At 45.7% G+C, this 24812-nt stretch overlaps 1 protein-coding gene across 17 annotated transcripts in view; it reads left to right on the forward strand.

Moving 5' to 3' along the window:
- The window catches only part of LOC119171733 (neprilysin-2), a 126908-nt gene that overhangs the window by 54234 nt on the left and 47862 nt on the right, over nt 1-24812 (forward strand). For 8 of the 17 annotated variants that reach the window (XR_012894352.1, XM_075890185.1, XM_075890184.1 and 5 more), the window contains 5 exons: nt 1898-2057; nt 4114-4212; nt 4745-5023; nt 19963-20160; nt 22260-22492. Coding sequence is in view for 16 of the 17 variants with exons in the window: in XM_075890185.1 (XP_075746300.1) it covers nt 1898-2057; nt 4114-4212; nt 4745-5023; nt 19963-20160; nt 22260-22492 (969 nt within the window). In the remaining variant the exon portion in view is untranslated. The remainder of the gene's footprint in view (nt 1-1897; nt 2058-4113; nt 4213-4744; nt 5024-19962; nt 20161-22259; nt 22493-24812) is intronic. The other 9 variants (XM_075890179.1, XM_075890181.1, XM_075890178.1 and 6 more) reach the window with 5 other exon arrangements.

Genomic DNA, 24812 nt, shown 5'->3' on the forward strand with positions numbered 1-24812 from the left:
CACACGGGCCTACAGCAATTTCGCCTCCATCAAAACTGCAGCCACCGCAGCCGAGATTCCATACGTCGTGGAACCACGGTGCGCATTTGGTTCTACAGTGGTGTCGACTTTCAAGGTAAACACAGCTCCACCGGGCAGCTCTCTGCCGAGTGCTAGTGCAGTCAGCATAGTCGCGTATCGAATGTAAGCGGCGCAGGTGCACACAAACACGTCGCTTTTGCTCTACTACAGACAAGCAAGATCAGTGCTTCGCTACTTCAGAAGAGCGCGCTACAGTGATGCAGCAGACGACATAAAGCTTATCTCACGTGTCCGTGTGCGCATGCGTCCCTACGCTGCGATGCGCCGCCAAGAAGGCACAGTGGCGCTGCGGGGAGTGTGGTCACAATAAGCGGTGTTACCTTTTACAGTGGACTTATCTGCACCCGTGTGTGCTTCCTCTGCTTTCTCCGCAGCGCTGAACTAACACATGCCGTTTTAAGGCGTGAAATAGAGGTCTGTTATGGAACCCACAGCATGCATAACCGCCATGCGCTTGTCAGCATTATAACGAGAGTTTGATGAGATTATGACCGTATATGTTACAACCGACTTAAAGAAAACGATGACCTAGCTTCTGAGTTTCATTATTCTCATCGTCAAGACACTTGGGGTTATGAGTACAATGTGACATCTACAAGCTGTTCCTGTTCTAGTTTCGAGTATATCTCTCTCTTCACATCCTTTCATGTATTATTAGGGGCGGTCATGTTACGCACTGGCGCAAGGATGTCATTTAGGCCACGCTTTATAGTAAGTTTTTTTATAATTTGTCGACATTGTTTTGCTGGGGAATGTGCAGAGTTTTCATTAAGCTACGTCACAAGTAGAATTTCTAGCCTACAGCCGGCACCCACGACAAAATCCCGCAACTTGCTGCAGTCGGAGCCCAAATTATTTCAAGCAAGGTAAAATTTGTTGCCAGTTTCCAATGAAGCTGAAACTTGTTCTCTACTTTATTAACATTACTTCTATTCATATACATATGAAACACTAATTTAGTTTGTTTTCGCTTAAACATTCCCCTGATTGTGTCAGAGAAAATAAGCAGTGGTTTCGCGGCCAATAATCCTGATCTGTATTCGCCTTTAGGAAGTAATGAAACCATAAAAAATCGAACAGAAACCACGCTGGTAATTGTGTTTATTTGTACAATGAATATTCTGAATTGACATTATATGCCCAGTGTTGTAATAAGAACATTTTTTTATCTTATGCTTTAGTTATACACTTATGGTATATGCCCATTGTTGTAATAAGAACATTTTTTTTTATCTTCTGCTTTAGTTATAGACTTATGGTATATAGCAACCGAATATCAAGTCATGCATTTCTACATTTCTTAGAGAAAGTGCACCTTATTGTCTTTGAGAAAAAAGGAACAACGTTATGTCTCTGAATTGGCAGGAAATCGTGATTATTACTTGCGATCTAAATACTAGGCACTGTCATGGGTGAAGCACCGTGTTAACGACACCTGAAAAGTTCAACAAAACACAAAGCAGAAAGTTATGACCTGGCTTCTGCGGAACTTGGCAGGCAAAACAGGTATTGATTGTCTGCAAAGCAGTGTATATATATGTTAACTGCTTCAAAATGTGAACCATGTACGCTGGTGCTGGACCAAGATTTCTCTTCTGAGTATTACAACCAAGTCTTTAGATTGTTTTCGCAAGGATGCATTAGTGGCTATTGCATCGAATTTACTCTGTGTGGCCATTTTGGCGGAGCAAGCTCAATTGAAGAAGCTGTGCGCAGATGGATGCAGTAACCATGTGACTAAGACTTCCTTCACGCTGTGAACTGTGAAGGCACCAGGAAGCTGTCAAAGTAAATATTATAAACTGTTTTTTTGCAGATGGCTTACAGCGAAAGTGATGAACAGTGGTGGATAACAACGAGAAGCCTTCCTCAAAATGAGCTATTTGAGATATACATACACTTCCTGAATTTGTACGGCTTCCATGATGAGATCGCTGTCAATCTTGCTGAATATATTAGCCTAATTGAGAGAACAAGTGAGTAATATATGTTCTCTCACAGAAAGTATTCCAATTGATTGACTGAAAATATTATTTACAGATAACTGTGAGCAATAGATTGGCAAAGACCAAATAAGTATCAGACGGTGCTATGTACGATAGATGGGGCTTTATTTATTGGAATTTGCAATGATCTAATCTACGGCCCCTATTTTTCAACAATCCGATAATGCTTATTAAAAGGGCATATCTACTGATCAGCGCGCAGTGCCATTCACTGATTACTGTACATGGTGCCCCTTAAATGTGGTCGACAAAGTTGGATGCTGCCTTAGAACCAGCCCCATCTTCGTTTATTCATTTGTAGTTAGAATGCGTGCAGAAGCGGACACATGCAAAAAGAGTGCCAGAAATTGTTACTAATAATATTCTTTGAAGATAATTAGGAGCTGTTCTAGTGTATTTTAAGAGCTTAATAACTGCAGTAAATAAAGCTCTGAATAATTAATGTGTGTCCTGCGAGAATTGATCCTGCCGAGTGGTTTTTAACGCCACGTGGCAAGAGCTCATCACCAAGGTGACGTGTATGATCACAAAAGTCAATTTCTACCTACTAGCACGTTGCTCGAAGGCTTCCCTCCCTCCTGTTTCAGTTCGTCGTCTGTTCGCTCCCAAATACGTGCGCTTTGCTGTTAAGCTAGTTATCTGTGTGGTGGACCAAGATAATTGCGTCAAAGCATGCGATGACAAAGCTAGTACAGCCGTGTTTATCGAAGACTACACTTACTGCGGCTGTGTCACGTGAAACCACGGTAATTACGAGTCCACTAAATAAAATTATACTAATGACATTAGCCATACAACTTCATGAAGGAAGACGTTCTGTAAAAAGTTAGTTTCTAGAAAAGCCAGAAGTCAAATTACTGCTAATTCCTGCCCTGTCTCTTATCTGGTAGACATGGGCTGCCAGTCATGTAATTTGTTTTGCTATTGCATATTTGCACAGCATATTTTTTTTTCCGTGGTTACCAATACAAGTGTTTCGCGTTGAATGTTATCCACGTCATCCCGCTGCTGTTCGGACATCGTAAACAACGAATTTCTCAACGGTGAAGTGTACCTCACAAGCTCGCGCACACAAAAAATAAACTTTCTCCGCAATAATTAAGAGACCACATGCATGCTGCTGCCATCAAGCAAGCACCCCGGTGACATTTGCGACAAGAATAGTCAGTGTTTACTTGTTTCTGGTGCCACAGTTTTAGTAATTTGTTACAGCAGAAGACTGACCATTTAATTAAAAGTGACATGGCTGTACACTTGCCAGTTAGATGTATAAGAATAACAATAACCTCCCAAATGTGCTGCATGTGCATGCTCACTCGGCTCTCGAAGACAAATTTACTAGCGGCAAGAACACGCGCGAAATTCTGCGTGCGGCACGTGCGTAAAAAATGAGTTTTCTTCATTGGAGCACGGATGAAGGTTATCATATTCACCATCTCTACGTTTGAGTTTGGCGACAACGCGCGCGTTATACTAAGTCCAAACAGCGCAAATCATTCAAGCATCCACTGTGGACAAAACCGTGGTCACTAAAGACACGTCGTAGCATCCATGCTGTTAAAAAGACGTGCGTGCAACCTACGGCAAAAGTTGACTTTGGACGGCTGAGCATCGCATATGCCATTAAAGATGCTCTGCTCGCAAAAGCAATCACGAATAATGACGACGCTATTCTGAAGGCCCCCATTTCAATAAGCTGCCTTGGCTGCCTTGCGCGTCACACGTACGGCACTTCGTGCTCGTTGCACTCCGAGGTTTGTCCGAGTTAGGTGAGTTACAGCCAAAAACGACCGCATTAGCGACAGTTCGGTGTCATTAGACAGCGTATGTTCTTCCCAGTACAACAGAACACATCCGAATCATGGGATGTTTGGACGATGAATTGACAGATGTTTACTGTAGTAAGATAAGAAATGACACAAATATATTGAATAATGCACCAATTTTATCGATGCATTCTTAACTGTTTAAACTATGACACGAATGTCTTCTGTTTAGAAGGAAATGTGTTTCTTGTATATTGTAGTTGACAGCATTGCCCTCAGCAATAGTGCCACCTATTCCCCGGTTGTGGTTGGATCAATACAAGACATGGGGCAGCTGACAGCTCCGTACATAACCGGAGGTACGTGCAAATCTCTCAGCACCTACTTTGAAAACATCCAGAGCTAGTGACCAGGAACGTAAGGGTGACGACAACACATTGCGCATTGTCTTTTCGTCTCCCATACTTCCTTGTTTCTTAGCCCTCAATATGTTTTTTTACGTTTCCGTTTACCGACATGCCCCGAAAAATAGCAATGCTGATTTCTTACAACTCCTACGTGTAATTGAAACTCGCGCCACGTTTGGTGGGTGGCATCTGCAAACGCTTAAAAATCACAATCGACGACGAGAAATTGAACCTTTACTGTCGATGAAGTCGGTGCTCTAGGCTGAGCGATGCAAAGTCTACAGAGCATGACTGGAACTCAGACGTTTATACACGAGCGTGTTATTCTGTTGAAGCGCATTAAGAAATAGAAACAGCTGCATACCTGATTTTGGCAACAGAGAGAACTCGTGACGCAAGTTCTTGCGTGTTTTGTCTTTTCGTGAGTACCACTGGTTTTCATAGCAACTGCCATACTGTACGCTTGTCTTCTTGCGGCTTTCAGTGGAATGGGCCTCCGCTTTTGCCAAACACACCAACAATTCCTACCTGGGTGGCGACTCGATTATGTACACAGCGCACCCACTCTACACTGTCGCGGGACTGTTCGAAACTGTAAACGCAGGAGGGATTCGCTTCCTGATTGCATGGAGCCTGTTCAGACAGCTGGTGCCGTTTGCGAATCCGACGTTCTTTCTGAACGACGATGCTTTAACCGACACTTGCTACACGGACGTCCAAAAAGTGATGAAGCTCGCATTTGCGGCCCCTTACTTGCATCACGGTAGGTGTGCTCCTTTGTTCTGCTGCTTTCGAGACGTGATTATGTAAACTCGTATATGAGAAACTAAGAAGAATGACACGATAGAAAGAACTACAGAATCACTAAAAACTTTTTATTTAAAAAATTTAGGTCTTCAATATAATTGTGCTGTCACGCAAGAGCAACAACTAAAAGAAATACCAAAGCAGGACATGTTTATTTCTTATGAGCAACCACCATAAGAAAGCAATTACTCTGACTACTTTCCAGCATATCGGAAAGTGTCAGACTGACTGTGAAGGCGGGGTCATTAGTGGCAATGTTTCGTGTTAATTGTCATACCTCAGTATTGTGGACAAGCGCCCTCAACACAATGTAATACCTTTTAATCGGCAGTTCTGTCAACAACACATTAGCTCTCCTACCGGCCATCCTATTTTCTTCTGGCAGTAGCGGTTTTGTTTGTTCTTATTGTACCCCTAAACCCTAAACTTCTTGCGGTTTTATATATATATATATATATATATATATATATATATATATATATATATATATATATATATATATATATATATAGTGTAATTATGCGTGTTTCGTATTACTCGAGGAAAGAGGATGCAATATTAAGGCAACCGTGATTGCGCAAGCAGATATTGTCACGGGGTCGTGACGTGGCCAAAGACAGAAAACTTCGTGTTGGGATTTAACTGTTTATTTGGGCGAACCTGTGCCCGGTAAAGGGAAAGTCTAATTACAGCAGCAGTCTTGCACAGCTAGCAGTCTCGGACTGATAGCGGCGAACGCAGCGTCGGCCTTCGATCAACAACTGACAAGCGGCGAAGCGCGTCGGCATTTATACCCTTGCCGTCGAATGTTCTAGCGTTATCGCTGGCGGTGGCGTAGGTTCCAGAACAATCTGTACCGTTCGCACAGTGGGCGTGATCTTATCGAAATGATCTACTACAGTCCGGAACCTTCTAGAAACCTGCAGGCGCGGTTTGCGCCGAGAATCGTGTGTTGTTTCGGAACGATAACAAAAACTTGTGAAATGGAACGTGGCATTGCCCCCCTCTGAAAAAAGGCATCGTCCCGATGCTTTAACTAAAGATGAAGGTACAATAATAATGCAAGAAAGTACAATGAATAAATTACAATACAACAATAATACAAAAAAACACTGTTTCAGTTTGTTAACGTGCATGAAACGGCTTGAGGCGCGCGACATGGACGACTTCAGGTCGCGATCGGCGTCGTTGAGAGTTCGTGATGCCGTCGGGGACAACCTCGTAATCAAGTGGACGGAGACGTCGAACCACCTTGTACGGTCCGAAGTACCGTCGCAGAAGCTTTTCACTTAGTCCACGTCGGCGTATCGGCGTCCACACCCAAACACGTTCACCGGGCTGGTATTCCACGAAGCGTCGTCGAAGGTTGTAACGGTGGCTGTCGGTCGTCTGTTGATTCTTGATACGAAGACGCGCAAGTTGTCGGGCTTCTTCGGCGCGTTGAAGGTACTCGCTCACATCGAGGTTTTCTTCGTCGGTGACGTTGGGTAACATGGCATCGAGCGTCGTTGCCGGGCTCCTTCCGTAGACCAATTTGTATGGAGATATCTGCGTCGTCTCCTGCACCGCCGTGTTGTATGCGAAGGTCACATACGGAAGAATGGTGTCCCACGTCTTGTGTTCGACATCGACGTACATTGACAGCATGTCGGCGATCGTCTTGTTAAGCCGCTCGGTGAGGCCGTTGGTCTGTGGGTGGTACACTGTCGTCCGGCGGTGGTTTGTTTGGCTGTATGCCAAGATCGCTTGAGTTAAGTCGGCAGTGAATGCCGTTCCTCTGTCGGTGATAAGGACCTCCGGGGCGCCGTGACGTAGGACGATATTTTCGACGAAAAACTTAGCTACCTCGGATGCACTGCCTTTTGGCAGGGCTTTTGTCTCGGCGTAGCGGGTGAGGTAGTCGGTAGCTACCACGATCCACTTGTTTCCGAAAGCCGACGTCGGGAACGGCCCCAGTAGGTCCATACCAATCTGCTGGAAAGGTCGGCAAGGTGGATCAATTGGCTGCAGAAGTCCCGCTGGCCTTGTCGGCGGTGTCTTGCGTCGCTGACAGTCCCGGCATGTCCTCACATAACGAGTGACGTCGGTGGTAAGACGTGGCCAGTAGTACCTTTCTTGTATCCTCGCGAGCGTGCGGGAAACACCGAGGTGCCCTGCCGTCGGATCGTCGTGCAGGGCCTGCAGGAGTTCTGGTCGCAGAGCTGAAGGCACCACAAGGAGGTACTTAGCTCGAAGCGGTGAAAAGTTTTTCTTTTGTAGAAGACCGTTTCGTAGAAAGAACGACGCAAGTGCGCGCTTGAATACCTTCGGGACTTCGGTGGACCTGCCTTCGAGGTATTCTATTAGGGCTTTAAGTTCCGGGTCGGCCCGCTGTCGTTCAGCGAAGTCGTCGGTAGTTATCGTTCCCAAGAAGTAGTCGTCATCCGAGTCGTCGGGTAGCGGTTGGTCGACAGGCGCACGAGAGAGACAGTCAGCGTCGGAGTGTTTTTTGCCGGACTTGTAAATGACAGTAATGTCATATTCTTGAAGTCTCAGGCTCCATCGTGCGAGGCGACCTGAAGGGTCCTTCAAGGTGGCTAGCCAACACAAGGCGTGGTGGTCGCTCACAACTTTGAAGGGCCTGCCGTAGAGGTAGGGGCGAAATTTCGACGTAGCCCAGATGATGGCGAGGCACTCCTTTTCTGTTGTGGAATAATTTGCTTCTGCTTTGGATAGCGATCGGCTGGCGTAACTAATAACCCTTTCAAGTCCGTCAGCCCTCTGCACAAGAACGGCGCCAAGACCTACGCTGCTTGCGTCAGTATGTATTTCTGTCTCGGCGAATTCGTCGAAATGGGCAAGTAACGGAGGCGTCTGGAGGCGATGTTTAAGCTCCTGGAAAGCGTGTTCCTGTGGCGTTTCCCACTTGAACTCCGAGTCGGCCTTGGTAAGGTTAGTGAGAGGATCGGCGATGCGGGCGAAGTTTTTCACGAACCGCCTATAATAGGCGCACAGGCCCAGAAATCGGCGCACGGCCTTCTTGTCAGTGGGCGGCGGGAAATCGGCGATGGCGGCTGTTTTCCGTGGATCGGGACGAACTCCAGACTTGCTGATAACGTGCCCAAGAAACAAGAGCTCCTCATACGCAAATCTGCACTTTTCTGGCTTCAGTGTGAGTCCGGACGTCTTGATGGCTTGAAGTACAGCTTCAAGGCGCCGAAGATGCTCGTCGAAACTCGAGGAAAACACGACGACGTCGTCCAAGTACACAAGGCAAGTCTGCCACTTCAATCCTGCCAGTACTGTATCCATAACGCGTTGAAAAGTTGCAGGCGCTGAGCAAAGGCCGAAGGGCATCACCTTAAACTCGAAGAGGCCGTCCGGTGTTATAAACGCCGTCTTCTCTCGGTCTCTTTCGTCGACTTCGATTTGCCAATAGCCAGTCTTGAGGTCCATTGACGAGAAGTACTTGGCGTTATGGAGCCGATCAAGGGCGTCGTCTATTCGTGGGAGAGGATACACGTCCTTTCTTGTGATTTTGTTCAGGCGGCGATAATCGACGCAGAAACGTAGGGTCCCATCCTTTTTCTTCACTAACACCACGGGGGATGCCCACGGACTCTTGGACGGCTGGATAATGTCATCTCGCAGCATTTCATCAACTTGTCTCTTCATTGCCTCACGTTCTCGCGTCGAAACCCTGTACGGACTCTGACGGAGTGGTCTGGCATTTTCTTCGGTTATGATTCGATGTTTCGTGATTGGGGTCTGCCGAATTTTCGATGACGACGAAAAGCAATCTTCGTATTGCAGGAGCAGGGCCTTGAGCTGTTCTTGCTTATCGTTTGGAAGTCTGGGATTGACGTCGAAAGCTATGGGAGGAGCTTGGTTCCTCTGAGCAGGTTCCGCAGAATCGGCGAGGGCGAAAGCACTGGTGGCTTCGACAATTTCTTCGATGTATGCGACCGTTGTTCCTTTGTTCACATGTTTGTACTCATTGCTGAAATTCGTGAGCATAACCGTTGCTTTGCCTCCCCGCAGCTCTGCAATTCCTCTTGCGACGCAAATATTACGGGTGACCAACAGATGCTGACTGCCTTCAACGACGCCTTCCAAGTCAGGTGATTTAGGAGCGCCGACTGAAATAATGACGCTTGAGCGAGGCGGAATGGTGACTTGTTCTTCCAGCACATTCAAGGCATGGTGTCCTGACGGCGTGCGCGGCGGTAGTGCTTCTTCTGTGGATAACGTTATCGACCTTGTTTTTAGGTTGATGACAGCACCATGGAGGCATAAGAAGTCCATGCCAAGGATGACATCTCTCGAGCAACGCTGTAGGACTACGAAGTCTGTAGGATAAATACGGCTGTTAATGGTGACTCTCGCTGTGCAGATTCCTGCAGGCGTTACGAGATGACCTCCGGCTGTGCGGATTTCAGGGCCTTTCCAAGCTGTCCTAACTTTCTTTAACTTCGCGGCGAACGACCCACTGATGACAGAATAGTCGGCTCCAGTATCGACGAGAGCAGTCACACTGTGGCCGTCGATAAGAACGTCGAGGTCGCTAGTTCGCCGTCTCGAATTACAGTTAGGGCGTGGCGTCGGGTCACGGCTGCGTCGGCTTGTTCCGCTGCTTCCATGTTGCGTCGTCCGGCCACCTTCGGTAAGTGAGCTTTTGCCTTCAGGGCTTTTCCTGGTTGGGGTTGTGTTCAAAAAGCTCCGTCGCGTCGGCGTCGTCGTCGGAGGGTCTTCGGTAGTTCGTCGCACAGCAACCGCACCTCCATCGGTTGCTGCCCTTAGTTTCCCGGATACGGGCTAGGAGACCGGCCCCGCGTTGGGCCAGAGTACTGCCGGGGGTGCGGTGACATGCGGCCGCTGGGCGACGGCGAACGGGAAGGACTTCGTGGTGTCCATTGAGTTCCTGCCAGGTAGTCGGCGATGTCACGTGGCCGATCTCCTGGCTGCGGACGCGGTGCATTGACGGCGAAGCCACGCAGTCCCATCTGTCGGTACTGGCAACGGCGGTATGTGTGCCCGGCCTCGCCGCAGTGGTAGCATAGCGGGCGGTTGTCAGGTGCACGCCAAACGTCCGTTTTTCTCGGTGCACTGCGCTGGCCCGCTGGGGAACGGTAGAACGTCGGTTGGGGTGGTGGCGGCGGTGGCGTCTGGCGACGGAAGTGTGACGGGGCGGCGTTTTGGCGTGGACGGGGAGGAGCGTTGTGGCGCACTGCAGCGGCGTAGCTCATAGTTTCTGGCTCGGGCGGCGGTGTTTCGGGAATTCGAAGCGATTGCCGGACTTCTTCTCGCACAATGTCGGCGATCGAATCCACTTGAGGCTGCGCCGAAGGCAACAGTTTGCGCAGCTCTTCCCGCACGATCGCTCGGATCGCTTCACGCAGGTCGTCGGAGTCACTGGCTTGAGCAGCAGCGCATTCTGGAGTCAGGCGACGATTATACTGTCTGGTGCGCATGTCCAGCGTTTTTTCGATGGTGGTCGCCTCGGATACAAATTCTTGGACGGTGTTCGGTGGATTCCTCATTAGTCCCGCGAAGAGCTCCTGTTTGACCCCTCGCATGAGGAAACGAACTTTCTTTTCCTCAGGCATGTCTGGGTCAGCGTGACGGAATAGGCGGGTCATCTCCTCTGTGAAAATTCCAACCTTTTCGTTTGGTAGCTGAACCCGGGTCTCGAGTAGAGCAGCGGCCCTCTCTTTGCGAGCGACGCTTGCGAACGTTTGAAGAAATGCGCCGCAGAATACATCCCACGTTCGGAGCGTGGACTCCCGATTCTCTAGCCAGGTCCTTGCGGTGTCTTCCAGGTAGAAGTACACACGACGGAGCTTTTCTTCGTTGTCCCAGTGGTTGAGGGCGGCCACACGGTCGTATGTTTCTAGCCAGGTTTCCGGGTCTTCAAACGATGAGCCATGGAACGTTGGTGGTTCCCTGGGTTGATGAATGACGATCGCGGGCTGGGATGCTCCGGTTGTCATTGTCGCTGCAGTCGAGGTCATGGTCTTGGTCTTCCGCGCCTTGTCTTGTAGCAGGCCGTACTCCGGTGGGAGACCTTGCTGTCGGCGGCTCGTTCGCTGCTCTTGGTTGGCGTCGGTGTCTTCTCCGCGAAGGGGGCTGGGTTCACGGCTTGACGGGGGCGTCCGGTACATGAACGAAGCAGCACCTCCACCAGATGTCACGGGGTCGTGACGTGGCCAAAGACAGAAAACTTCGTGTTGGGATTTAACTGTTTATTTGGGCGAACCTGTGCCCGGTAAAGGGAAAGTCTAATTACAGCAGCAGTCTTGCACAGATAGCAGTCTCGGACTGATAGCGGCGAACGCAGCGTCGGCCTTCGATCAACAACTGACAAGCGGCGAAGCGCGTCGGCATTTATACCCTTGCCGTCGAATGTTCTAGCGTTATCGCTGGCGGTGGCGTAGGTTCCAGAACAATCTGTACCGTTCGCACAGTGGGCGTGATCTTATCGAAATGATCTACTACAGTCCGGAACCTTCTAGAAACCTGCAGGCGCGGTTTGCGCCGAGAATCGTGTGTTGTTTCGGAACGATAACAAAAACTTGTGAAATGGAACGTGGCAATATTCTCATGTCGGCAGCAACAGGATAGAGGTTGAATAGATAAATATGCGATACATTGCACGTTCACTCCATCTGCGCATTAGTAATGCTTTCATATCCATTCGTGATTGCGTAATTTCGGCAGCCCTTGCAATGTACAACATTCTGTTCCCCCATCTTTCACTTCTCTGTATTACTACTGATGCCTGGTCAATTTAAATATTAGGAACCAGTAGCATTGCATTTCTTACAATTTCACCATGCAGATGCTTGAATACTAACTGCCCCAAGCTGGGTGTTTTAGAGGCTACACGTACACAAAGCTTGTGATTTGCGTGAGTTTGTCACAGAATAAACGCTTCATTCTCTTGCTGACGAAAAAAACGCTGGAGTGAGTCAGACGCATCCCACAAATACATAGACGAACAAATTTTTTGAAAAGCTAAAGTAAGACTGGCCCCGCCGCGGTGGTCTAGTGGCTTCGGTACTCGGCTGCTGACCCGCCGGTCACAGGATCGAATCCTGGCTGCGGCGGCTGCGTTTCTCGGAAATTATGTAGGCTCGTGTGCTCAGATTTGGGTGCACGTTGTTGCGATCGACGAGCCTGCCTGGGCCGCGGATGCCGAGATGGCAGAAAGACAGCCACCGATAAGAAGGAACGCGAAGACTCCCGGCTACTTTTCATAATTGGGTAGATGCGTGGTTGTAATTACTGCACGCAGCACTGCTGTCTCTTCACTCTTGGAAAAAAGTTAGTAAAATGGTAGCAACTGCAAGCAAACAGGTAGTAACTGCAGTGCTTACAACATTTCTCGAACCATTACTACCCTTTTGCAACATTTTTACTACCTACGAGAGTAAGCAGTAACTAGCTGCAGCCGTTACTAACTCCTTGCGACCTGTTTACTACCTATGTTAGTAAACAGTTAGTAACTGGGTGATTCCACGAGAGATCGACACGGGCCCAAAAGTTGATATTTTAGATTTTATTGAGTATTTTGTATTTCATGCACCTCTCACCAGGTAGCCCGAAAGTCAACTTCGTTTCATGATTAACGGCATAACTTACAAGACAAAAAATATCAAACTTCACCAACACGGAGGCACCTATTTCGTCACCTGTCATTTTCGAAAACTGCAGATGCTATAAAAAGAAAAATATTCTTGTTTCAAGGAAGATATTTTTTACCTGAAATTCATGTCTAAGTAAGAATGAATTCGTACGGTTTCAAGTTTGTAGACCTGAAGAAAATAGCTTTTAAAAATGTCTACTTTTGCGACAGTTTAAAAGAAGTTACGTATTCCCCAATTTTTTTTCTCCGAAAGTAATGCAAGCAGCGTTTTAAAACTTGACACGTTTTAAAGATATAGTGTGTTCATTAGGTACATAAATTATTGTTGCCGCAGGGCAAATGTAAATTTTTATATATTGCCTAAAATTTCTCATATTGGCAAAAGTGTACTCCACTGAAATGTGAATAATAAAAAACCACATCTTCGATTTTTCTTAAAATCTCGTAAGTAGACAACAGAAGGCCATCATACAGTAACATAGAAAAACATGTTGCATTATTTTGCTTTTAGCGACAATATTCGAGGTACAAATCAGAGCTTTTCGAGAATGCGCTGATAAGTTGAGAAATCTAGAAATCGGAACGGAAAAGCGGCAATAAGCTTCAAACGCGAGTAAACGTTACAGTACACCTCATGGTGGCTCTGTCCTACTAGCTGGTTCGCAGGCAACTCGCCAGAGCAGCGCATCGTGTGAAATGTATGCGCGTATAGAGTAAGGGTAGGCGTGCCACCTGGGCAGCGCTCGCTTCCCATTGAAATATCGAGTGGTGGATTCAAAGTGCCATACACAATTATTAGACGAGTGTGGCGCCAGATTCTGGAAGGCTGGTACACTGTCTGACGTATGCTCGACGCGGACCCGCGGAAAATCCGTTTTAGGCCAGAATATGGTTCCCAAATTGTTTTCAAAAATTCTGTTCGAGGCTAGATTGCAATTCTGACTAAAATACAATCACTGCAACAAAAAAAGCATCACATTAGAACAAATAACTGTGAGTTGGCGAAGCTAAAATAAGCCCGTTGATGTATACATATAGACTGCAAGGTGACTCACACACGATACCGATTCACAACACTTCAAAAACAAAAAAAATGTGTTTTTTCCTTACTTTGCCTAGAGCTCAATTCCGATGGCGTATACTTTAATCACCTTGTTTGGAATTACAGATTTGGGTCTCTCAGTACTCGCGACACCCTCGCAGTGTTCCGGATCACAGCGCACATCTGGCAGAATTGAATACCAGACCAGCGCTACATACAATTGATTGATATGTGGGGTTTAACGTCTGAAAACCACCATATGATTATGAGAGACGCCGTAGTGGAGGGCTCCAGAAATTTCGACCTTCTGGGGTTCTTTAACGTGCTCCGAAATCAGAGCACACGGGCCTGTAACATTTCCGCCTCCATCGGAAATGCAGCCGCCACTGCCGGGATTTGAACCCATGACATGCGGATCAGCAGCCAAGTACTTTACCCACTGGACCACCGCGGTGGGGCAGCTCTACAGACAAAGACTGACGAAAATATTACACAGAGATTTGTGTGTTAATGTCGTCATTCTAAGACTGCAGTGCTGTTTTTATATTCAATGGTGTCTTATCAAATTCGCCAAGTTGCGACTTTTCATAGTCAGCTATCGAGTTTTCATAGTCAGCTATCGAGTCAGCTATCGAGTCAGCTATCGAGCAATACATATCTTTAGAGATGTAGTTCATAGTTTATTGTGTATTTGTGTATGAGAACTTTTACAATGTATATTTGTGTTTGGCTGCTGTACAACCGTTTGACGGTAATGCAACCATGTTGACGCCTACAGTGGTACATATCCACCCTGAAAGCTAATGCCCTCTGTATTATTTATTACTTGTGATAGCTGAAGTCGTTGCCATAAGCCTGGGTACAGCTTATCGTGAACCTCGCGCAAAGCCGTAAATCCGGAGATAAAAAAATTGACACATTCCACGTACAGTGCGAATCGATGATATGCGAAGTGCAAATGAAAATGGTTGATATGTCACTTTAAAATCAGCCCAACGTTACGAGGCAGATGTATATAGGCCTTACATGGCTTCCATACATGTTATGATGATAATATTTGGACGTGTCATTTACTTTCGTCATCTATTGCCATCACCTGAATATATATTTGCTATAAGTGGAGTTAGCGAAACGGCCGCTACCGTGCTATGAGCGTAGCTTGTAGTCATGCTTTACATCACACGCATATCATGATTATTATGTTTGGACGTATCATTTACGATCGTCGTATATTCCCGTCGCGTGATAGCAAATTTTGCATATGTGAAGCTAACAAAAAGCCCGCCAGCGCATCATAAGAGTGGCATGTAGTTATGTTTTTACATGACCCACATGACATGTATTTCATGTTAATGTCTGTCCCTTGTAATCGCCATGAAGCATGTCATACCATACCAGTTTTGCAACATGTCATGTGAACGAAACCACCACAAAAGCAGCAAGACCATGAAATGCAAATCATGGCATTCACGACATACATATCGTGATTTTCATGGTATGACTAGTGACTTGTGCTCTTTGCACAGTCATGTAATAGCATACAAAACTTGGTATTGATATCATTATCGAAATGGCCAGGAGAACTATATGTCGCAGGCGGCTAGATAGATAGATAGATAGATAGATAGATAGATAGATAGATAGATAGATAGATAGATAGATGATAGATAGATAGATAGATAGATAGATAGATAGATAAATAGATACGCTCAAAGTCACCGAAGTTCGCCAATAAACTCTTTGCAATAAAAAAAAACTCAGTTTCACCGTAAGCGCAAAGGAAGCTTTATATTCGAAGTTGATGCCAAGATCGACAAGGAGCTACAAAATTGCTGCGGCGCTGTTCCGCCACTAAAGATGCTGCTGAAGAACACCACAGGACGATTGCAAACGAAGAACTGTCAAAGCTGGGCGCTTAATGAACGCTGTATAAATCGAGGTATACGTACGAAATGAACACAAAAGTGTAGAGATTAGCATGGACTGAAAATTGTCCCAGGTTTTATCTTTATATGTTTGATTACTGCTTTGCTTTTGCAAAGCCCTTTGCTTTGCTTTCGCAACTATTAAGTGCGCGTTGATGGCGTTTACACGCAAACCAATGACGCCATACCCTGTTTACATCAATGGGCAGAGTGTCAAATATGCACGGACGCATCGTTTCCTGGGCATAATAATCGACAGAAGTCTTTCGTGGAGCCCACATTGTGCGTACTTGAAGAGACTGCTATCCATTGTGCATATAATGAAATTCATGTGCGGGAAAGCATGGGGAACTTCTGTGGCCTCCATGCAACAGCTGTACAGGGCCCTATTTCTGGGTCTATTGCGCTACAACTTGCCGGTACTAACACTTGCAAATCCAATACTCATTCATTGGAGACTTTGCAGGGTCAGGCACTGCGTATCTGCCTCGGACTGCCCCGATGCGCTTCTACTCATGCCACAATCATGCTTGCCAAAGTATATGTACTTTGGAAGTACGTCATGCTTGCCAAAGACCATCCGGTCAAGACAAATAGAGTTTTGGATTGCCTCAGAGCGCACATTCGACATGCTAGCCGTGTCCCTGACCACCACTTGGCCCTTCTACCCTCCGGAAGACCACGTGCTTCGTTTTCAGACGTCATAGCCAAGCACCTAAACAGCATTCCATCAGGATATACGCCAGCTGCGAGAATGGCATGTCCTTTGTGGTGCCTCGACCAGCCGCAAGTACGTCTAGAAATTCCGGGTATCAAAGAGAAAAGCAATCACTCCAGAGTAGCATTGAAGCAAGCAACACTGCTAGTATTACATGAGTTTTACTTGGACCAAACGCAGATATACACTGATGGGTCCGTCTCGTCCAGCAGCTCATCAGGTGCCGCTGTAATTCCGGCTGCAGCAATGACAATCAAGTTTAAGTTGTCGCATATGGCTAGACCTACGGCATCAGAGCTTGCTGCTATAAGGGCTGCTTTACAATATCTCGTTCAAGAACGTCCAGGAAAATGGGTCATATTCTGTGATTCGAAGGCAGCGCTTCAGAGTTTGCAGTCTACCATGCGTAGGAGGAGTCATGAACAATTGGTACAAGAAATAAGACATTGCCATCATGAAGCTCTAGCACGAGGGCATGATATTATATATCAATGGCTGCCTGGACATATCGATATTACCGGAAATCAATTAGCCGATGATGCAGCCCGCTCAGCCCATGAAGGAACCCGTGTAGCCCCGATTCCTCTATCAAGGAATGATGCAGCAAGACAACTTTATCTGCTGGCTCGAGATCTCACACGCACGTTCTGGTCGTCTACCAGCTTCCAAAGGTGTCAATTTTATGAACTGGATCCTTCGCTCAAGATAAAGCTACCATCACAATTTTCCCGCTCCGATGCGACACTGTTATGCCGCCTTTGGTTGGGTGTTGCAATTACAAAGGTGTACTCCTTTCGCATTGGTATGGCAGACACTCCTACATGCAACTACTGCGGAGCTGAAGAGACCATCGAACACGTCCTGTGCAGCTGCGCTTGCTACGACACACAGCGATGCCAGCTCCGGATGGTTTTGAATCAACTTGACCCCGGACCTTTTTGTGTGCAGAAGATACTAGGACCTTGGGCATCTGCCTCAGTTGCGCAGAAAGCGACTAAAGCACTGCTACTTTACTTAAAGTCAACAAACCTGAGCGACCGCCTGTAGACTGTGTGTGCTCCCCGAGTGTGCTCGTGATTGTGTGTACCTTCTCATCTCTCTGCAACCTCTTTTCTCCCCTCATCCCTTCCCCAGTGCAGGGTAGCAAACCGGATGTGCATCTGGTTAACCTCCCTGTCTTTCCTTGCATCTTTATCTCTCTCTCTCTCTCTTGCTTTTGCAAATGTTGGTGCTGTAGCAAACAATGAGACCTTCGTGTGCTTTATACCTTCAACTGAAGCATTCTCGTTAAAAGCACAAGATGTAGAAACCATCCCCATTGCGAGATAAGCACATGCTTCCTTTCAAAGCACTTCCCTGTAATATATAAGCGTCCAAATCATAGGCCACTAGCTTTACACACTTGTCATAGACTGTGGTCTTCAACTCTGCTAACAGCTTTCTGGGTCTGCCAGCCTGACATTTCCGAGAGGCTCTAGACAAGAGGAAAAATTAGGTGTGAAGACAGTGAAAGGCGTAATGAGCATAGAGCTCGCTAAGCTTACGGTGGTGTAATGCCAGCTCGCTCGTCTATGTAGACTGGTCGTCACATGCAATAAAGCGCAATTCAAAACTTTTAAATGAAAATAATTGATGTAGTGTAGAGATGACGACTATTTATTATCAACGTGCGAAGATTCGAAACCTGCAGAGTTTAATTTGCAGAATACACTTTTGAATATGATTCACAAGTTACATCCACTATCCTAAATATACAGACATGAAACTTTATAGGTATTACAATCGGGGCCAGGAATTTCATGCATGTGCTTTATTTTGCCAAATTCCAGGTAAGGATGTAGAAATAAGGGTCACATGCTGAATCACCCTGCACTAGATACTGTAACTATTGTGGCAGTACTCTAGTGTGGTGCCCAGTGTGCGATACAACTGTGTATCAGCGAGAACATTCTTTTGCAACTGTGTGTGGTAGTGAGGGTGAACAACCTGACCAAAAAAAAAGGAATTCATTTGCAATGTTGTCCTTCGATCAAAAATAATAATGCATCACACTGTTGATAATTATTCCAACAAATGATCTCTGCAATGAATATTTTGCAGACCAGTTGTCAAAGTCATTTTTATTCTAAAAGGATTCTGAGAATAATAAGTTCCGGCAGCGCGCTTAGCACTCTGGAAGTAGAATGGCTAATGAGCAGTTGCTTCATTTGCCCAGAGCAGGAACATGTGACATTCCCTACAGTGGCACTGTTACCCCTACCTATGAAGCAAGTATCCATACTTCCGTTTTTTTACCAGATATGTGGTACTACGTAGCAGCATTGTTTCAGTCATAAATTTTGCGAGCTTGAGTTTTTTTTGTCTGGTTGGAGATCAAAACTTATTGCTTTTTTGCTATAGAGTTTTCCTATCCTGATTAGGCAATGAAATAAATATTTGATTCAACTAAAACATTGTTTTTTATGGAAATTCGCTTATAACCCTGAAATCCCATAATGCCATACACCTTCTACTTATTTTTTTTCCTCGCTGCTCTGGACTACTGTACCGACAGCCTCTCCATGTTTCTTGCAACAGAGCATTTGCACTCCGTTTCTTACTTGAGCACCGACTGGTGCTTTATCGATGCGTATGACAAATCTCAGGCTGCTTTGTTTCCTTTTATAATATGTGTGCCGTGGTGGCCAAGTGGTTACTGTGGTTAGCTTTTGACATGAAGAACCGCAAGAAGCCCATCTACTCTACGATGTCAGTGCATGGTCGAAAACATCAGCTGGTCAACATTTCCGAAGTCCTCTATTGCGTGTTCTTTTTTTACAATGATAACGTTATTTTCAGTTTGACATTCCAGATGGTAATATACACGGGTAACATTTGTTCTAGTTACTATAATTGAACACCCAAACTGTGCAAGTACTATTGTTACAAGAATACTATTAGGTTTCATTACTTGGTAATGCCTGGTGTAAGCACAGCAGCCCATCATCTGCACTATGTGTGTACACTCTCAACCCTATGCAAGGCAAGCAAACACATTTAGCAGAGGGTATTGAATTAACATAAGCAGGTACCTTCCTCCTTCATGTGTAATCTTCACTGCACTACCTGTGATAAAAGTTATACCCAGCAATGCTATGCCCCGAAGAAATTCTACACTTGATGTGTCTCATTATAACTCTTCTGTGTCTACCTTCTGTGGATTTCTGCAGGTATATCTGTTGCAAATATCTCTACCCTTGGGAACGTTCTTACAGTTGATACGCAATAATCTATTCATTCAATGATAATCTTAGTACCATGCGACAATGTCATAAAATATAAGCATGCTCATTTCGCAGCATCTGAATAAGCCTATGAGACTCAGAAAGATATTTTATCACGCGAGTCTTCTTGGTCATACGTAGTGTTTGCCTCTACTGCATATGGATGATCCTGAAGCGATGCGTGAAGTACGAGGAATTCCATGTAAACTGTTTCACCCACTGCTCGGCCATATTTTAAGCGTTCATATCTGGTGCATAAGTATTGAACTCAATGCCAGAAATTAACGAAGAACTCTGTTTTCGTTTTGACACACGCAAACCAGTGACAAATATTGACGCAGTGAAGATGGCAACATCAATGGTGCGAAGAATTCGCGAGGCCTTCCGGACAGCCCTGAACACTTCGAGTTGGGTGACAGGCGTCGCGCGGGAAGTTGCAATCGAGAAGATCAGCAACATGCAGTCCCACCTCGGAAGTCCTGGCCAGCGGCTCGACCCTGCTAAGATAGATGACTATTACGGTAAGGAGTTAAATCAAAATAACTATCCTATGATTCATGTGGCGAAACTCGACAAAACTTCTTAAAAAGAGTCATTCCAATTCTGGGTGCGTATAATTGACCTCCCACTTTAAGTACACTGAGAGACGGCTGTGGGTCATAAACACTATAGGTATGGCGGTAAATTATTTTGGCACTGTTTAGTTAGTCGCAACTAAATTAATTTTCATATCACCATTTCAGTTCAGTTTGGTTATACTCACTCAATCAGTATGTCCTGTAGGCTGGTCTTCTGTTGCAAAATATATACACATTTATGTGTCATACTGTGTCACATACCATAGAAAAGAGCAGTGTATTATTAACGTGAAATTCAGACAGTATATTTGAGCTATATTTTCTGTTTCTGCAATATCGAGGGACAGCAACAGCGAAATACTATGATAGCACACGGCGATTTTGAAGGTGCACTCTGCAGTTCCATTTCGTAGTGTAAAAGTCTGAATACGTGAGTTAGCAGCCTGATATTGTTCAGGAATGCGTGCATTATCGATGTTGAACAACGGAAGTATTGCCACTCTAGCGGGAACGTCAATTTCTTGGCAGAATACAAATTATTAAGCGCATATTAGAGGACATGACCCAGGAGTTGTGTTGTGCTTTTTTGTCCTCACGTCTGGCTGCATCCACTTCGCACGTGCAAACAAATATGTCAATACTAAGTTACTAAGTCACCAGCCGTCCCAAACTACTGTTCTATGATATGCAAGATCAAGAAGACCATCACCGCGCATATATATATATATATATATATATATATATATATATATATATATATATATATATATATGGAAACGTATACACTTCTCTAAAACTGTTTATTTGTCAAACATTCGGTCTTCGTGAATTGGGTATTCAGACCAGTCTTCCCGAAGACATGAAGTACCAGGTTTCAGCGCGCTTTTAAATATCTATTGTCCGATCCAAGAGAGAAAGAAAAAAGGTTAAAAGGTTGAAAGGATTCAAGGGAAAGATTGTCAAATGAGTCACCGAAAGAACACGCGCACAAACTTAGGCACACGCACAACACACGTTTTCTTCAAAAACCAAATAAACAAAAAGACAAAGGTGAACAAAAATAATTCTGGATATACATATATGGTTTTGGTTGACCAAATAAGTGCATCATTTCCGTCCATTGTCACGCCTTTTTCTGCTTCCCCGTCCTCATTTGGTGGCGAAGCCTATAGCTAGGAGGTGAAGATTCACAAGAAGTGATAAAGGCTAAAAAATAGATTCAACGGTATAAACGCGCAGTTCAGACACGTGAAAAGTTTAGGATATAGGTGAAGTCTGGTCAAAAGTCGTCAGGGCGCTCTTTTACAGCAATTCATGGGATAGTGGCCTGCGAAGTTTTAATTGTCCCCCACCCTCCTTCATAAGGTCAATGAAAAGCAGATAGCTACAAACCAAGGCTTGTCACTCAAGATGTTTTAAAATAAACTGCAGAATACCCTTCAGATTTCTGACAGGGGGTTAAATTTTTCAGTCGCTTGAGCGTCGGAGCAGTGGTGTCAGTTTAAGTGAAAATATTCGAAACCTGCCCATGCTTTCTCAGAATGTGTTTAGGAATGTTGCATGTACGACACCTTGCTCCTGGCGATACCTAATAATAATTAAAAAGAGAGCTTTCGTAAAGATTTCCAATATCTTAACGCATATAAAATAGAAACTAAAGACAGTATGACCTGACTGGACTTCAGTTCAGCCTTGAAAGCTATACATTGTTCAATGATAAGGCATTCTAGCTTTTGACGCTTCTTTTTACCGCAGAAACTGCGTGCTAAGAGTACAAACTTGGTGGAATCAAGTGAACGAGTATAGCAATATACACGCCGATACAGAGGAAGCCCCGAAAGCAAATCAGCCTATACATATATATGATTATTCCTTTCTGGGTCTGCCTTTATCTCTACCTGACATGTGCATGCGTTTAGTAGTTTTTTTCGTTTAGTAATTAGGCGTTTGTTAATTTCTTTGGCGTGTCCATGGCGCAGTGGCTAGTAGACGACAACACCCTGATCAATACATGGCAAATTCATTTGAAATAAATTCTACAGATTCAGTGCCGGATGTGGATACGGAAAGGTTTTTCGAAGCGTATAGAGCCGCTCTACAAGCTTCGGCCCATCGACCATGGAAAGACCCGAGGACATTCATCTTCGACGAAACTGTACCAAATGCTTTCTATAGGGCCAATATCAACAATCTCATTGTATCCGCAACATTGCTTCAGCATCCATTTTTCAATTTCGAAGGTCCTGCTGCTTTGAACTACGGAGGCATTGGCACAGTGAGTAGCATGTGATGCATACGCGTAATATGAGAATAGGATTGAAAATGCAGAGGTATACCTGAGAAAGAAAGAAAATTTGCTGAGCTGCTCTGGAGTCAATCCAGGTACGTCTCTCTTGGTTCTCTCAACTTTCACCAATCAGGATTCACATCTTGTTCCACAGACCGTGCCCTCCGGTGATTCAGTTGATAGGCTAACGGTCAAAACAGTTGCGGCTGGCGGCCTGTGATACCTGTGGGTTGCGGCACTGGTGACCATCGGTAGTGAGTCCAGATACTCGGTGTATAAGATTAGTCAGGTGGCCGAAAACTTGAAACCAGCTTGAGTGGCGGGCCGAAAACTGCTGATACAAACCCCGCTTGTGAACCATTTATAACCAGACCCCCTTTTGTGTAAGCGCACCCTTTTAATTGCAAAGCATTTCTTAGCGAAGTTCGGCGACATTAAGCGTATCCACCCACCCACCCACCCGTTCATCCATCCATCCATCCGTCCGTCCGTCCGTCCGTCCGTCCGTCCGTCCGTCCGTCCGTCCATCCATCCATCCATCCATCCATCTATGCATCCATGCATCCATGCATCCATCCATCCATCCATCCATCCATCCATCCATCCATCCATCCATCCATCCATCCATTTCGATACCATTTCGATAATGGTATCGATACCAAACTTGGTATGGCATGGAATGACTGTACGAAAAACAAATTTAAGTTGCCATAACATGAAAACTATGACATGAATGTGATGAATGTCATGATTTAAATTTCATTGTTCTGCAGCTCTTGCGGTGATTTTGTTCGCATTGCATGTTCCAAAAGTGGTATCGTATGGCATGATTGCATGGCGCACACAAGCGACAGACCCTAACTTGATAATATTGAGATGCGTGTGATATAAAAACATGACTACATGCCACGTTCATCATAAGCTGGCGGCCGTTTCGCTAGCTTTACTTATACCACATTTAGCATTACGGGACGTTAATGGATGACGAAAGTATGATTCTGGTGCAAACATGAAAAAAATAAGATGCGTGTCATGTAACAACATGACTACAAGCTACGCTCATGATGCGCTCGCGGCCGTTTCGCTAGCTTCACATTTACCAAACTCGGTATTACATGACGCGAAAGGACCACATAGGTAAAGGACATCCAAACATAATAATCACGACATTTACAAAACTCGGTATTACATGACGCGAAAGGACAACATAGGTAAAGGACATCCAAGCATAATAATCACGACATGCGTGTCATGTCACAACATGACTACAAGTCACACTGTTGATGCGCTCGCGGCCGTTTCACTAGCTTCACATATGCCAAATTTGGTACTTCTCGACGCCAATGGATGACGAAGGTATGTGATTGGTACAAACTTGATAATCACAAGATTCGTGTCATGTGAGAACATGACTACATGCCACAGTCAAGACGCCAATAAATTTCGACATGACGCAGTGCACGTGCTCGCCAGAGGTCATTTCGTCGCATCACGCCGGCGTTGCCACGCCAGGCGCCGGTCCTGCCATATACTCGCAGGCGCGTCCGCGCTGCATTGCTTTGAGGCATGCGTGTTTCAGTGCGTCCGGCGTCCTTCCGTCACAAAAAGAGGGAGACGCAGTGTGGTCTGGGTAACGCATCGGTGCGAAATGCAGTATGTCGCATTTCGCACCAGTTGCCGTAGGGCCGCGCAGACGGACGCTAGTCGTGCCTGGCATCAGATTATAAAGTGCTCGCGTTTTGCTAACGTGACGTCGCTGTGTCCAGCGTGCGCGCGTGTCAATGCTACATTGGAGTATATTAGGCCCTTCATGATTCTTTCGCGGCCGTTTTCCTAGCTCTACATATACCAAAGTTGGTGTTACGTGACGTCCATGGATGACGAAGGTAAATGACACAGCCAAACATGATAATTATGACACGGAAGTCATGTACGGCATAATTTACCTCTACCTCGTAACGCTGTGCTGATTTTAAAGTGACATATCAACATTTCTCATTCGTGTTTCACATGTCATCAATTCCCACTGTACGTGGGATCTGACAATTTTTGTTTACCAAACGCAGAAATTGCGGCCGTCGTAACAGGTCCGAGAGCGCTGTCTAGATGGCGTAGCTCTGAGGTGTGCGGCGCGACGGGCTATCGCAAAATAATGAGCGCTGCATAGTGACTCGGTCATTGATGGTATGCTTTCACATCCAGCTTGAAAAGCGGAACAGTTTCGAGAAAGCTTCGATTGACACGCGCATAACGCACAGAAGAAGTCGGGGTATCCTGTCGGCTTACGCGTCCTTGTGTTGTACGCATA

The sequence above is a fragment of the Rhipicephalus microplus genome, chromosome 3 (genome assembly GCF_043290135.1).
Source record: "Rhipicephalus microplus isolate Deutch F79 chromosome 3, USDA_Rmic, whole genome shotgun sequence".
Classification (NCBI taxonomy): domain Eukaryota; kingdom Metazoa; phylum Arthropoda; class Arachnida; order Ixodida; family Ixodidae; genus Rhipicephalus; species Rhipicephalus microplus.